Here is a 15,326-nt window from a genome sequence, read left to right as displayed (position 1 = left end):
CATAACCACTGTCTGGATATGGATGGAGAGAGACAGAGACAGAGACAGAGACAGAGACAGAGACAGAGACAGAGACAGAGACAGAGACAGAGACAGAGACAGAGACAGAGACAGAGACAGAGACAGAGACAGAGACAGAGACAGAGACAGAGACAGAGAGAGAGAGAGAGAGAGAGAGAGAGAGAGAGAGAGAGAGAGAGAGAGAGAGAGAGAGAGAGAGAGAGAGAGAGAGAGAGAGAGAGAGAGAGAGAGAATATGTTATGCTTTATGAACAAAACACACACACACACACACACACACACACACACACACACACACACACACACACACACACACACACACACACACACACACACACACACACACACTAGTTTCGGGAATCAGCCGGCAGGTTGGAGTCAGTGTGTTTCCCAACTGCAGTACGTACTGTATAAAATCCAAAAACCATGAGTCGCTTTCTCCAAAAAACAACGTTGCATTTATATAGACATTTCAGGGATATGTTCACAAACATTGTGTGATGGATGGAAAAAAAATTTGGCTCGGTGATTGAGAAAACACGTTAATATGGCAAACAGCTCGGAAATTGGGTGTTATTTCAAAACAACTCTCTCAGAATGATGGAGCATGAACAACTTGCTCAGAATGACAGAGCATGAACCACTCACTGAGGATGACGGAGCACAAACCACTCACTCAGGATGATGGAGCACAAACCACTCTCTCAGGAAGATGGAGCACGAACCATTCGTTCTGAATGACATGGTGCTGCAAAAGCATCGGTAGTGAGTGAATGATTCGCTCAGAATGATGTAGCTCGGTACCGCTATTGGCTATAGGACACTTGGTAAGTGCCTTAAACTCTCATACAAGCACTCCAATTAAATGGTTGAGAAGAAACGGATGGCCAGGCTGTCGCTGCATACCATAAAGGAGACCTTTAACTTTAAGGCTGGTCTTCACCACACACGCAGCAGTTAAAGAAATAAAATGAATTTGTTCAAAGAATGACTTAATCCACAAAAGGGTTGATGTTTAATGTAGAACAATGCTGGAGACGTCGCAATGTTTAATCACCCGTGAAATAAACATTGCAGATAATCCGCCATGTTACTGCTGGTCTGTGCACGAGTCACGTGATACATTTTTCGCGGTCCACGCAAATGTTATAACTAATTTTAAAACGTCCGTTTTTCACCAGATTTGCTTCGATTCCTTCTGGAGCACCTCGCACAACCTCCAAAAATACAGACACAGATCAGGCAGACACAATGTATAAGCAGTCCCTCCGTGGGACGGGTCAAGCAGTGAATGCATTAAATGATTTCGCTCAATGAAGCTGGTTAATTTTGACACGCTCCTAAATTTTTTGTTCACTCAAAATAATTCTCCAAAGCCTGGTGTTGGCTTAGTGGTTAGGGTGGCGGCTTGGGATCCCAGGGTCCTGAGTTCAAGCCCCGTTGGCTGCTGAATTAACACCAGGGGGTTGACTCAGCCTGTCATCCTTCCGAGGTCGGCGAAATGAGTGCCAGTGTACTGGTCCCGGTGTATGCCCTGGTTAGAATAGGTGTACCATATCCCTGTGTGTCGTAAGAGGCGACCAGGGTTGGCGTCAGGAAGGGCATCCGGCCATAAAACATTGCCTCAAGAAAAAGCCAAACCCCTGCACAGCAGGGAAAAATGGCTGTAAAAACGGTCACTCAAAATAATTCTCCAAACAGTAGAAAAAGATAAGTTTACTACTTTGCAAATTTCCCATATTCTTGTGTGTATATATGGAGAAGGAGGGAACATAGCCTTGCTTGCTTAAAGTAAAGAGCTATATTACCTTCATTTAAAGAAATAACGTGTCTTATAACTATCAGATTTCAACACTTATTTAGTCTGGATGATATCCGATCCTCAAAACCGGAATAATATTTCGATATACTATAATTAGTCCGTGAGACTAGATCATGGAAAATCACATCATGTAAAGCATGAAATTGTTCCAAGCTCCTAATTTGAAAACTATAGCACTTACAAAAGCGAAGTAAGCAGTGATTTGTAGCTCTGATGAACAGGCATTCAATAATATGAGTGAGGAAAGTGAAAACAAAACTTTATCACGAAGAAATCGTTGCAGCCTGTTCCAAGTCAAGGGATGGTTGAGCAGGCCAAAAAAACATGGTGGCTTCAGACCCCAGCATGGTTACCCAGAAGACGCCTTAAGACCCCAAAAAGCGAGGTGGCTGTGGATGCACCTGATGAAGGATATAATTAAATATGGCAATTAATTATGTTTAAAAGGGGTGATTTGATTAAACCAAACACCCAATTTTCACTCTTGCACTTCCTTGGAGTTTTCTTACTATGCATGCAAAGTTTCAGGCTGCGAGGTTTTATAGTTTTGGAGTTATGGACGACACACACACACACACACACACACACACATTTATTAGTGCAGATGGATCTGGACAGGTTCCATGTGTGACAAGGAAGAACTGATTAGATTTTGGTGAAGATCCGGATCCGGATGTTAAGAATTTTTTTCAGTGATTCTTCACCATTGATAGACAGTGCCAAAAATGACATATAGCACAATATCTCAAATAGTTGTGGACGAATTTGGACAAAACTTGGTGGACATGTGGTTAGTTATGTGACAAGGCTGAAATGCTTCGATGTTGGTGAATATCCGGATCCGGATATGATCATTTTATAAAATTTCTGAAGTGCTTCTTCACCATTGATAGATGGGACCAAAAACGACATAAGTATATAATGGGTGTCGCAAAAAAAATACAACTTTTAAAATGCTTCATTTGATCTTAAAAAAGCAGTAATTTTGTCACTAATGCTTCATTTCTTGTTGCAAAGACCCTGAAGTTTATTTTGATACCAAGGAAGTGACAGAAAAATGCCAAGACTGACCAGACAACAACGGACGAAAATTGTTGAACTTTGGCATCAGACGAAAAGTGTCATACAGGTGAAACGTCTTTACTCGAGACATTTTGGTATCCACTTGCGCCATGCACCAAACTTTCAGACAATAAAGTGCACCATCACAAAGTTTACCAATGTGGGAACCATCTGTGACCTACACAAGGGTCACAGTCATCAGAAAAGGACAGGTCGTAGTGAAGAAAATGTGACCAGGGACGCACTTGCACGGTAAACCAGAGGAACTATCATGAAGTGATTCAGGAATTCTATCTGCCCGAGCTACGTACTCAGGCCAGTAGGAGAAACAACCCGATCCAGATGAGAACCCAGTGGTTCCAGCAGGATGGGGCACCGCCCCATACAGCCAGGGAAACAAGGCGTTTTCTCAACCAACATTTTGAGGGCCGCTTTATCTCCCTCTACGAAGACGTTGAGTGGCCACCGTATTCCCCTGACCATACTCCTCCAGACTTCTTCTTGTGGGGGTATCTCAAGGACAGGATCTATGGAAACCCTAGGCCTCAGACTCTTGATCAGCTGAAGGAAAACATCCACCGAGAAATCCAGAACATTCCTCAGGAAACGTTTCCCAAAGTGATGGAGAACATGACAACGCGTTTGCAGGCATTGATCGGACAACGTGGAGCCGACGTCGAACATGTGGTCCAAAAGAAAACAACGATTCTATACCAAAATTTAAATTTTGGTGGCAATTTTGACATTCATACAATAAACTTCAACCTTTCAGTTTTCTATTCAGCCATATATCTTTTTAACAAATATATGTTATGACCATCCTCTTTGCAGATGAAAAGTTGTATATTTTTTGGAACACCCTGTATAGCATGATATTTAAAGTTGTGGGCGGATTCGGACAAAACTGTGTGCATGAGTTGGGTGGACGACAAGAACAAACCAATTATAATTTGTTTAAGGTCCGGATGCAGATCCAGCCTATCAGTTGGATACAAAACATAAACTGTTCAGCCTGGCAGGCGTATGCGCTCTAACAAGTGCTGTTCTAGTTTGTGTCAAGTATTTGCACGTCTCTTTGTGTGTGTTCGTGTAATTTTTACACTGGGTGAATGCATTCTTGTCGTCCTGGCAATGTACTCTTGCAGTCATCGCTTCAGTCTGTTCCTGTTTCCTCAGCTTCCACATGTCCTGTTCATTCATTGGCCTGCTTGTTGTCCCAATGCCCACGTGCTGTCTTTGTGTTTCACTTCACTCTTCTTATATGAGCCTCAATTTTGTAGAATTATATTTTTACATATAAAAGGAGACTTAGGAAAGAGATATAATGTTGATGTAATCACTGTGAATGTAATCAGTGAGACAAATAAGAAAAATACACCCGAGTGGGTTTGACGGTCAGCTCGGATACAAAACTTGATGCAACTAAGCTGTTAATAAACCTTTGCGACTACTGAAAGTGAAAACAGAATTCAAATTGAATTTAAAATAAACGCGCGAGGCCGCTCGAAGCAAAAATCTCCATATTCTAGGAATCATTCCCAACATCATTATACAATTTTCAAACCCGCGTTTATGGCCGTGAAATAAATACTCTAAGTGTGTGCATTTAATGGCTGTATCCAGGACAGAGATGGACCCCAACTAAAAAGGACCCTCGGACCACCGAGAAGCTCAATCACTTGCTGCCTGTACATCTGCACAGCATCACGTGACCCGCAAGCTCGCCGTCGGATGAAATGCCCGAACAAAATCTTAAAACATCCGTTTTTCACCGGAATTATTTCAAATACTTGTAGAGAACATCCCCAAACCATCTAAAATATAAACATTAATCTCACAGACGCTTCGAATAAGCAGTCCCTCAGGAGGACAGGTTACGAGGTGAAGCAGCGAACGGAGAGCACGTGCTGTCCCCTTCCAGAGTCTCACGGTTATTTGAATTTAATATATTTCCTCATGAAAAGTGTGTTTCTGAGCGGATTTGTACGAAAATTATCTTCATTAAATGTGTAGCTACACCAGAAGGTCCCAAAACTGAAAACAGAAATCAACTAGAACTTAAGAAGCCTCGGTATATGGCATGGAAACGGATGGAAGCCCATGGAAGCTACCCCTCGCTGCAATGCATCCCACACAGACCGAGGATATAAACATTCAATTTTCACAAAACTTGATGCAACTGACTGTTAATCAACCTTCGCATCTATGAAAAGTGAAAACAATTTAAATTGACTTAAAATAATAGCGTGAAGCCGTGTTGAAGTCAGCGGACCTCATGTTGCACAATAAATGGGGCCAGACGACAGAGGTAACGAGAAACTAGTTGATTGAATTAAATCTTCTTAATAATCCCTATGAAACCCACTATGTATTATAGCCGTCCGATGCTTCCTTTTCGGCCATTCAACCAATTGGTCATTTCGCACTTTATGACCCGTAACTTTGACCCCGAGGCAAAAATGTGAAAAATGTCTCAATCGATCTATACAGAGGCAACTAGTATTATCATTGTGTCAAGTTGGAACTCAATCGGCCGAGATGTCCAGGAGGAGATAGAAAAATAAAAATTGTTGATGGACGGACGGACGGACAGACAGACAGACGGACGGACGGATCTAAGGACATCGAACGGTTATATTTGGTCAGCGAGCCGACCTAATAATAAGTTGAACTTTGTGTTCTGACTCATGAATTTTCACTCCATTCAGTCTAGATTAAACTCCTGAGTGTGCTCTTAAGGCCCGGTCACACCTTGACGTTTTAGCCAGCGATGGCAACGTATTAAAATGTATGTAAAACGCTGGCTTACGTTGAACTTTTGATGTTTTTTTTAAAGATTCGGACGTATTCATAGCGACTTGGTCTTATGTGTAACGCATTGGTAACTACACAGAACGTTTCGTTGTGTTATAGATAACTTATACCAACGAATGCTGAACCTGTTGTCGGCCTACACAACCGATGCCCAACGATAGTCTAACTCAGGCATAGCGCGTTGCACGCATCGCCGATGATGTCGTGACGTAGCCTATTAAAAGGCTGACGCACAACGATTCGAATCATAACTGCCATAGAAATGGAAGGGTCAAAATCGCGGTCACACCTTGGCGATCTTGCCAGCGTATGCCGACGTAACAAAAAGTGTGTCTAAAACGTTGGGGCACGTCGAATACGGTATGGGTAAGTTTGGTATACGTGAGTACAACGCTAAATATGCTATCATAAGTCGTAGTAAGTAGAGTACGTCGTAAAATTTTGAACATGTTCAAAATTTTACGACGTACTCGGCGTATGACACACGTTCCGCATGCGATGGGGATAAGTTTTACACACGATATGTGGATGCTTACACACGTCCACAAACGCTACTTATAAGCTACTCATAAGTCGAAACACGTCGTGGTAATGTCTTTTTTACGCGAAACTTATTTCCAACTTATGTTTGACGTGCTTTGAACCAATTCTTTACGTAGTCCCAAAACACATCGACGTATGTAGACGTATTCCAATGACGTCTTCCGGTCGACAAAAAAAAAAATGAATGTGTTTCTCGCTTACAACTGCCATATAAAGACGTGTTCCCAGCGGTTTTGGGAATTGGTATATAAAAATGGTGTTCATAAAAGGGGAACCCAACAGTGTTTTCGAGTTCCTTTTTGAGTTGATGTCCATGTCAGCAGTAACAGTATCAGTATCAGTATCAGTGTTAGTATGAGTATTAGTAGTAGTTTGTTCATGTTGGCAGTAGTAGGTGGGTGTGAGGGGGAGGGTGTGGGTTATGATGGATCGTCCTTGCGTCCGCGTGTCCACGGGTAGGTTCATAGGCTGCCACTCAACGATTTAAATGGCTGCATCTCCACTATTGAAAGTAGACGCTTGCGCTCAACAATTGGATTTTTTTTACACTCAACGACTTTTAAACGGTACCACTCAGCTAGTTTCATTGTTTACAATGAACGATTTAAATTGCTGTCACTCACCTTTGTTTTTGTTTTTTTTTGTTTGTTTGTTTTTTTTGACGCTGGGTTTTGGAAATTTGAAGTGTTTCTTCTGAACGTGTTAAAACGCTCAAACTCGACTATTTTAAATAGACGCTGCCGATAGACAATTGGAATCATAGCCAAGCTCGACATCGAAGTGTGAACATCCTCGTCGTGCCGAAGAAAAGTTTGAAGAATGCTGCAAATAAGTGTCCTGGCCGTGGCCGTGGACGCTGACGCAAGGACGATCCATTATACCGACGTCTTTCAGCCTATGAGTAACTTAAAAGTAACGTCTGTCGACATGTGGCAACGATCGCGTAACGTGCCAACAACACATTAATCATAGGTTAGAAATAAGTTTCGGGTACGCTAAACATTACCTCGGCATGTCTCAACTAATGATTAACTTACAAGTAGCATGTATTGACGTCTGTCAACGATCGCAGACCGTGCATACAACTTGTGGCCAGCGTAGCGGAACGTGTGAGTCATACGCCGGCATACGTCGTGAAATTTCAAGCATGAAAAAATTTGAGGACAACCAAAAAGTACAACGTTTAAAGCCAACGTACAACGACTTATGGCAACGTACTACGACGTATGCCAGCGTGCTCTTAATGTTATCAAAACTTACCCATAACGTATTCAACGTTTGCCAGCGTTTTATAAAAAAAATTCAAAAATCGGCATACGTTGGCTAAAACGTCAAGGTGTGACCGGGCCTTTAGGAAATAAATTCCATCCTCACACCAACAATATTGGATTTCTCAGAGATATTCCTCAAATATGCAACAATGTTCTGTCGATTCCGTCTCTGTATACACACTCCTGCAGAATTCAATTGCCTGAACCTGAAAGGAAAGTATCCACAATTAAAAACTTGATAAATAAGTTGTGGAAGGTCTTCGTCATAAATTGAAATTTTTAGTCATGCAGCACCAACAGATGGTTTTATTCATTGGAAAAGTGTCTTGACAATCTGTACCCAATCCATCATTCCATCACTTTTTATACAGGCATTTAAGCTCAAGGAAGAGCAGAACAAGAGGGAGGTCAACAGAAAGATTGGGGCAAAGGGGAAACAAGAACATAAGAGCATATGGACGCACAAAGGGAGCTTAGAGCTGCTGATGTAAGGGGAAGCTTGGTTTAAGTGGATGGAGTAAAGCTCAGTGGTGCTCTAAAATAAATGGGAGAGACCATGAGGTGGCAGTGGGCACAAGTCCTGGGAGGGAAAAATCATGAGACAAAAGACTCAAAAAGACGGCGCCACACTCGAGGGAAGAGGTGAATGAATGATTGCAAATGCAGTTTTTTTTTTAAACAAATAAAAACAGGATTTGTCGTGCAAATGTCGATTTTTCAATAAATCCCAACATAATTCACTCAAGTATTGATAAACGTGACATTTCCAAATCCTTGGCACATTTCCTTTGCCAAAGAGATTAACTATCTCAATGCAGTAATGACCAGAATGTACTATGTTATATTGTTTAACACACGTTGTGCTCATGATAGTTTGGGAACACAAACTTCAGAGAGGCATTACATGCACAAAAACGATTACTTATGCGCTGCTTGATGAACTGGGGGAAAAGTTACATTTTTCACATTTATATCTTCCCAGAGGTGAATAACTTTCAAAATGAAACACTAATTTGCCAAAAATATGGATTCTGTGTTGGCTATGCACCCCGTACTCTAACCCTTTAAGGACCAAGGGGCACATACTGTTTGTCCCTAAACTTTTAAAGTGGTGTGTCTCCGATTTTCCCGGCAATTTTACATTATTTTATGTTTGTACATTGGCAAACATTGTAGCTAACACTGGGTAAGAACTTTTGTCATTTCCATTTTTATTCTCACTCCTTAGGGGTGAGAGACTTTTGTAATGGGTGTGTGTGTGTGTGTGTGTGTGTGTGTGTGTGTGTGTGTGTGTGTGTGTGTGTGTGTGTGTGTGTGTGTTATTGGTTATCTCCATATGCAGGTTTCAGAAGATGGAACGGAACTTTCCCAGGTCTCCAAGTCATCTCCGTGTGTGTGTGTGTGTGTGTGTTTGTGCGTGTGCATGTGCATACGTGTGTGTGTACGTGTGTGTGCATGCGTGTGTGTGTGTGTATGTGTGTGTGTGTGTGTGTGTGTGTGTGTGTGTGTGTGTGTGTGTGTGTGTTTGTGCGTGTGCATGTGCATACGTGCGTGTTACGTGTGTGTGCATGCATGTGTGTGTGTGTATGTGTGTGTGTGTGTGTGTGTGTGTGTGTGTGTGTGTGTGTGTGTGTGTGTGTGTGTGTGTGTGTGTGTGTGTATATGTGTGTGTGCGTGCGCGCACGCATGCAAGTTGCTGTTGTTGGCTGCTATCTGCACACATGAGTGGGTTTCTGAAGATGGAATGGAGACCTTTTAGGTCTGAAAGTATCCACCTCTGTATGTCTGTGTGTGTTTGTATCTGTGTGCGTCTTCGTCTATATATTTTCCCTTTAAATTTTTTTCTCTGCAACCGCATATCTGATCGATACGAAACTTTAAACATAGGAGGGGCTCCCTTGGAGAATATTTTTGAGATAACTCTGATGTTATAGGTCATGTGATATTGCAGCCATATTGGATTAAAGGAACAAATTTGGACATCATTTTCTCCGAAACCGCTCAACGAAAAAAAATTGAAACTTGGCATATTTCATAAATCCCCCATGGGGTATATAGGGTGATAACAACGATGTCATGAGTGAAGTGGTATTCCAACCATAATTGGCTGAATTGAAATCCTTATCCAAAAAATCTGTATCTTCATATGTCTGATCTATGAACCGATGCGAGTGAATAATTAAATTTATGTCATCAGTCATGTGGTTTGGTGGCCATATTGGATTGAAAATAAAAACGTTAAAAAAATTTCTTCTCCAGAACCTCTTAACAGATCGGTGTGAAACTTCAGACATATGATCGACAAGCCATGGGGAATATAGCTTGAATTTTTTTTTTCATACTCATCTTCATCGATACGTTCAATGTGCAAAAAAGTGGTGCTTAAATTTCCCAATAAGCAATCAATAAAGATAAGGATAATGGCAATGTGTGTGACATAATAGGGGTGTGGATGGTATGGCTATTTCGTCAATTATAGCAGTGGATCATAATCGTGTTATGTTCAGTTAACAATGGTATTTTTGTTCAGAATGAGTGCGCGAGGTGAGACTGTGTACTCTACCGAGTGCCGTTCAAGTTTTTCTTTTTTTGTTCATTCGAAAAACTTGTATTTCTCGTCATGCATACTCTTGAATTTCAATTCACATTCGTGATTATCATAGCCAAACAAATAATAAAATTAGACTTGTACCTGAAAATTATTTTCAAGATGCTTGTGGTCCTCAAAGGGATAAGTAATGGAATTTGCTGAGAATCTCATGAGAAATGCATCAGCGATTTCCATAAGGATCTTGGTCTGAAAATGGAAAAACCTGTGTAGCGCTCAAATTGACGCGAAGTGACTTTCACTCGCACGTTGGACCCCACTCTAAAGGATTAACATGACTGTGGACAAAGCATAAAATTTTAATCTTGTGCAATCCAGGCAAGACATATGCTTCCTTTCACCCGTTTGGCCCCTGCAGGATAAGGAGAGAATGAGTACACGTCCACCTGAACAATGTTCGTCTTCTAAAATTACTGTGAAATGGCCATGCCCCTGTAAAGAAAAGGAGAACTCTCCCCCCCCCCCCAACACCAACCCCATCCTACAGAAGTGCACTTCGGCATGAGTCTGATATGACTGCTTGAACACATGGTCTGTGACTCCTCTATCTATTCCTCCTCTCTACCTTTCCCTTTCTAACTTCAGTCAAAATTAATGAGTTCCTTTGTTAAACAGGTAATAGCTTAGTAGGTTGTGTAATGTGTGCATGAAAGGAAGTTTGCTGTGCTCACTTTAAATAAAAATGAAAAGTGTACCCACCAAAACCCCCACTTGCCTCCACACCAAACCTAAACCCACCCCAGAGATCCAACCCTGCAATCTCCACCTCATATTGCTATTTCTGTGTGCAAAGAGATAATCCACTAGCAAAGGATTTAACAGAGCGGACCACTACAGACAGGCCAGTGTAGGATCGTATTTCGATCAAAAATTTATTTCCTCTGCGTATGCGTCTTGCAGCCCCTGTGAGGTCTATGCGAAACAGCTGTGGTGTGTCAGAAGGTCATGATCATCCAAATGAAGATGTTCGCATCATCAATGTACAGGGTGTTTCAAAAGTCCAGAATCATAGGAAATGTTTTTAATTTCTACTGTTGTGTGTGTTGTATATGAGGGTATATCAGGAAAGAGGCTAAGCCTTTGAGGTAGATAGGACATCATGGACCTATAGAATGGTGCAGATTTAATGGCACTTGATTTTTTATTATTATTTGGGTACACCTGAAATCAGTGGTTTAATATCATGAGACCATGCACTATTGAAGATCTGAAGAATAAAATCAGAAACGAATGTGCTAAAATCGATGCGTCAATGTTAAAAAAAACATTCAAAGAGACATACATAGTAGAACTGATATATGTATGCACATGTCAGTGGCTCGTAATTTGAACAATTACGATAATAAAATTGTAAAATAAATATCCCTATCCTGTGTATGGAACCAACCAGTCTTTCTGGATCTTTTCATTTTGATCAAACACAGGAACTTGTCAGTGTCCTGAATCAGACATATGCCTGGCGTTGGCTTAATGGTTAGGGTGGCAGGCTTGGGATGCGAGGGTCCTAAATGCAAATGCCGTTTGTCCATCAAGATAATACCAGGTGGTGTTGACTCAGCCTGTCATCCTTCCGAGGTTGGCAAAATGAGTACCAGTTTGCGAGGATGATCGAGCCATTCAAGTATATCCTACGTTGGAGTGGCGACCCATCCAGGATTGTGCCCAATCACCCAGGAGACTGCTTCAGCAGCACCAATGCTCTGTACAGAGTATGGTCCCAATGGATGGATGGAATCAGACATGAACATTTGGCGAACACGCACCTGAACAAACACAGCCAATGCTGCACTGCTGGACTTTCTCTGTGTTCACACCATGCCTCATAAACCAAATATGAACATGTGCGTGCATGCAAACAGGCACACACATCAAATGGGAATTTTTTTTTTAAATCACATCACGCTAATGAAAAACGAGCAGAAAAGAAAACGGAGGTGAAAGTGGATGTCCAGAATAAAGAAAAACAGGCAAAAAGGGTGAACAATAAAAATGCAAAGCATTCTTTTCTCATACCTCATGACAAAAGTAGAAGTGTCGAAAGGTGACATTATAACATGTTAACATACCTACGAGTGACTCTCTCATTATGAGGTGCATGCATACCATTTACGTCAGCGAGGTCCGAGCCAAGTCCGTCAAACCACAGCTTCCCGTCGTGCTCTGAAGGGTACAGGTATGAAAGCAATGAAGTTGGCGGTGCACAGGGTGGGGTTTCAGAGTCTTTTGGGCCAGGCCATCCAGATACCACAGTCTTTGGCCTCCAACAGAACTCCTGGAAGCCAGGCATTGCCATCAGGGAACGCTCCACGCTCCGCACAACCTCCAACCGTTCTGGTGTGAAAATGTTGAGATCGTAATCATCAGCATTGTGATGAGTGTCCCCATTGCGCGCGACAAATATGAGTTGCATGTGCCATTGTGGCTGGACCTGCTGCCAGGGTGGCTGGACGGAAACAGTGTTACGACGAAACCTTCCGGGCCTCACTGGACCACCATGATTTTTTGCCCACAAAGGTATTTGCTCAAACAACCTAGAATGGTAAGGTTTCACAGATGGTTCGCTTGAGTTAAAAACTCTAAATTTTGACCGTACATGGTGTGTTGATCTTTCTTGCCTTGCTCGATATCTATTCAACTGTCGAATTAATTCCTCAACATTGTTGACCTTGCACGGCCAGGCTGGCCAAGAAAGCTTCAAAGTTTTTGTCAGTACACGGTCAGGTCCATAATCCGCATTTCCCATGCTGCAATTCTCAGCTTGAAGTTCGCGTGTTTGGCGGTGTCGTCGTGATGGCAACAAAGTTGAGATGTGCATCACAATTTGAGAGCGCAGTGCGAGAGCAAGTGCATCAAAACGGCGTGAGGCCTTGTGGTTTCGCACCTCAAAAGCTGCATATGACAGATCGATATCAAGTGGAGGGCCACGGAGCAGCATAGCACCTGCCAGGGCTAGCGGTAAGACAAGTCCTGCGGCTAAGAATACAGCTGCAAAGGGCACATTGGCGAGCGCACGACCGACCAAGGCCCATGGTCCCCGATCCACAGGATGCACTTTGTCATTCTCCAATTGCGTCTGAATGCTTTGAATTGCCACGGCATCTGCATCCATGACAAATCCACTTTGCCTTGGCTCTACAGTGGCAATATTGATGGTTTTTCTATTTGTCTTTCCTTCATGCTGAAGAAACCTTCAATTCAGCCTGAAACAAGAAAGCAGAGGGTACAACAATGAGAGAGGACAGCAGAAGAAATATTGGACAAAGAGCATATAAGATAATTAAAGGAAAGACGAGTGGAATCAAGAATATCATTCAAAATATATTTATAAAAATAAAAAATAAAACAATTTCACCCCTCCTGTCCTGGGGTTTCACTATTGTTCGAGATTACAAAGGAAATGTCACAAACGAAAAGGAAAGATTTGACAAACTGATTGGGATATAATCCATACTAATAAATGGCAGTGTGTGTGTCTACTCTATAATTCCAAAACCATGAAACATAACAGCCTGAAACTTTTCATTCATACGAAGAAAACTCCAAGGAAGTGCATGACTGAAAATTGGGTGTTTGGGTTAATTAAAACACCCCTTTTGAAGATAATTAATGGCCATATTTAATTATATCCTTTATCAGGCACTCCTCAGGCACCTCGCTCTCTGACGTCTTAAGAAGTATCCTGGGTTACCTAACTGGAGTTTGAAGCCATGTTTTTTGGCATGCTCAACCAGGCCTTGACTTGGAGCAGGCCACAACGATTTCTTAATGATAAAGCGTTTTGTTTTTTCACTCTCCTCACTCGTTATCGAATGCCTGGTCATCAAAGCTTCAAATGGTTGGGTACATTGCGATGCTTATAAATATCTCTCCACTAATAAATGTCTCTCCTCCCCCCCGCCCCCCCCCACTTTCCCATATCTCTCCACTCTTCCTCTCTCACCCCTCATCCCCCTTCCCCTCTCTCTCTCTCTCACCCCTGCGGATGGTGGCTATGTCCGGACGGACCCTCCCCTCACGCTGCCTTCCGTTGCCCTCCCCTCATGCTGCCTTCCCTTCCCCCACCCCTCTTCACTCCCCACTCCTCCATCGTTCCCCCACCCCTCCTCGGTCTCCATCCCTCCTCAACCCTTAATATTCCCATCAGTGAAGCAACGGATTGTATTTGTGAGTAAAGTAATAGTGTCTGGATTTTATTTTTGTTTAGATCACAGACCAGCCCTACAATCTCATGAAAACAATTAGCTACCTTTATAGGCAAGTTACCAAAGACCACATTATAGCCTGGTGTTGGCTCTGCAATTGAGGTGGCTGGCTTGGGACCTTAGGGTCCTGAGTTCAAGCTCTTGTTGACTATTGTAATTAACACCAGGTGGGGTTGACTCGGTGAAATGATTACTGGTGTACTGCGGTAATAATCATTCAGGGTAACCTGTGTTGGAGTGATGACCAGTCCAATACTTTACTCCTTGCCAATGAAACTGCCTTGGCAGCTGTTGACCAAAAGGAATTGTGGGAGGTACAGTCAGGCTCAATGTATTTCAATAAGGCAGACGTCAGACTTGTTCTAAATGAGAGGGATATTGATGCTGCTTTTTGACAGCGTTCAATGATTACGGACAACTGTGAAGTCAGATGAAGTGTGAAGATGGTGGTTGACAAAAGCTACAAAAACATATGTAATTTGGCAGCCTCACTTTCTCAGCTTATGGATGTTGTTGTTGTTGTTGTTGTTGAAAAAAAAATTCAACAAATACAGTTTGTACAAGTTCTCGGGAAAATAACATGGTTATCAAAATTTATCATAGTCTTATCATAACAGGTGAAAAATTTTTGGTGAAAATTGAAAATTTCACCTTCATAACAGGTGAAAAAAAAAAAAAATCATACCCTCATATGATTAAATGTTCCATGGAATATTGTACTTTTTAACAGGGTTTTAAATCTACATTACAGTTTTTACCAACATAAAGACTTTCTGACATCAATGAGAGTTTGGTCCATTTAAATGTTGTTTTGTGAAAAGTAAATTTGGACTCAAGTGGAAAAGAAAAATATATATATATAAGATTCCAAAACTTCAAATAAAGTCAATATATTCCACTGCCTCAAAAATCAAATTCAACAACTCTTCTTGGTGAGAGAGAGAGAGAGAGAGAGAGAGAGAGAGAGAGAGAGAGAGAGAGAGA

The 15,326-nt window shown here is 42.0% G+C and overlaps 1 protein-coding gene across 7 annotated transcripts in view; it reads right to left on the bottom strand.

Annotated features, from left to right (window-relative positions):
- Positions 1 to 15,326, bottom strand: part of DISP3 (dispatched RND transporter family member 3) — a 529,314-nt gene that overhangs the window by 362,517 nt on the left and 151,471 nt on the right. For all 7 annotated transcript variants that reach the window (XM_085899158.1, XM_085899165.1, XM_085899159.1 and 4 more), the window contains one exon: positions 12,244 to 13,340. In XM_085899158.1, the coding sequence (XP_085755284.1) occupies positions 12,244 to 13,249 (1,006 nt within the window). In that variant the 5' untranslated portion in view covers positions 13,250 to 13,340. The remainder of the gene's footprint in view (positions 1 to 12,243; positions 13,341 to 15,326) is intronic.

Source organism: Eptatretus burgeri, chromosome 10, assembly GCF_056783735.1.
Source record: "Eptatretus burgeri isolate ZD-2024b chromosome 10, Ebu_testis_v1, whole genome shotgun sequence".
Lineage (NCBI taxonomy): Eukaryota > Metazoa > Chordata > Myxini > Myxiniformes > Myxinidae > Eptatretus > Eptatretus burgeri.
The sequence above is the reverse complement of the archived record's forward strand: the minus strand, read 5'-3'. Positions and strand labels throughout refer to the sequence as shown.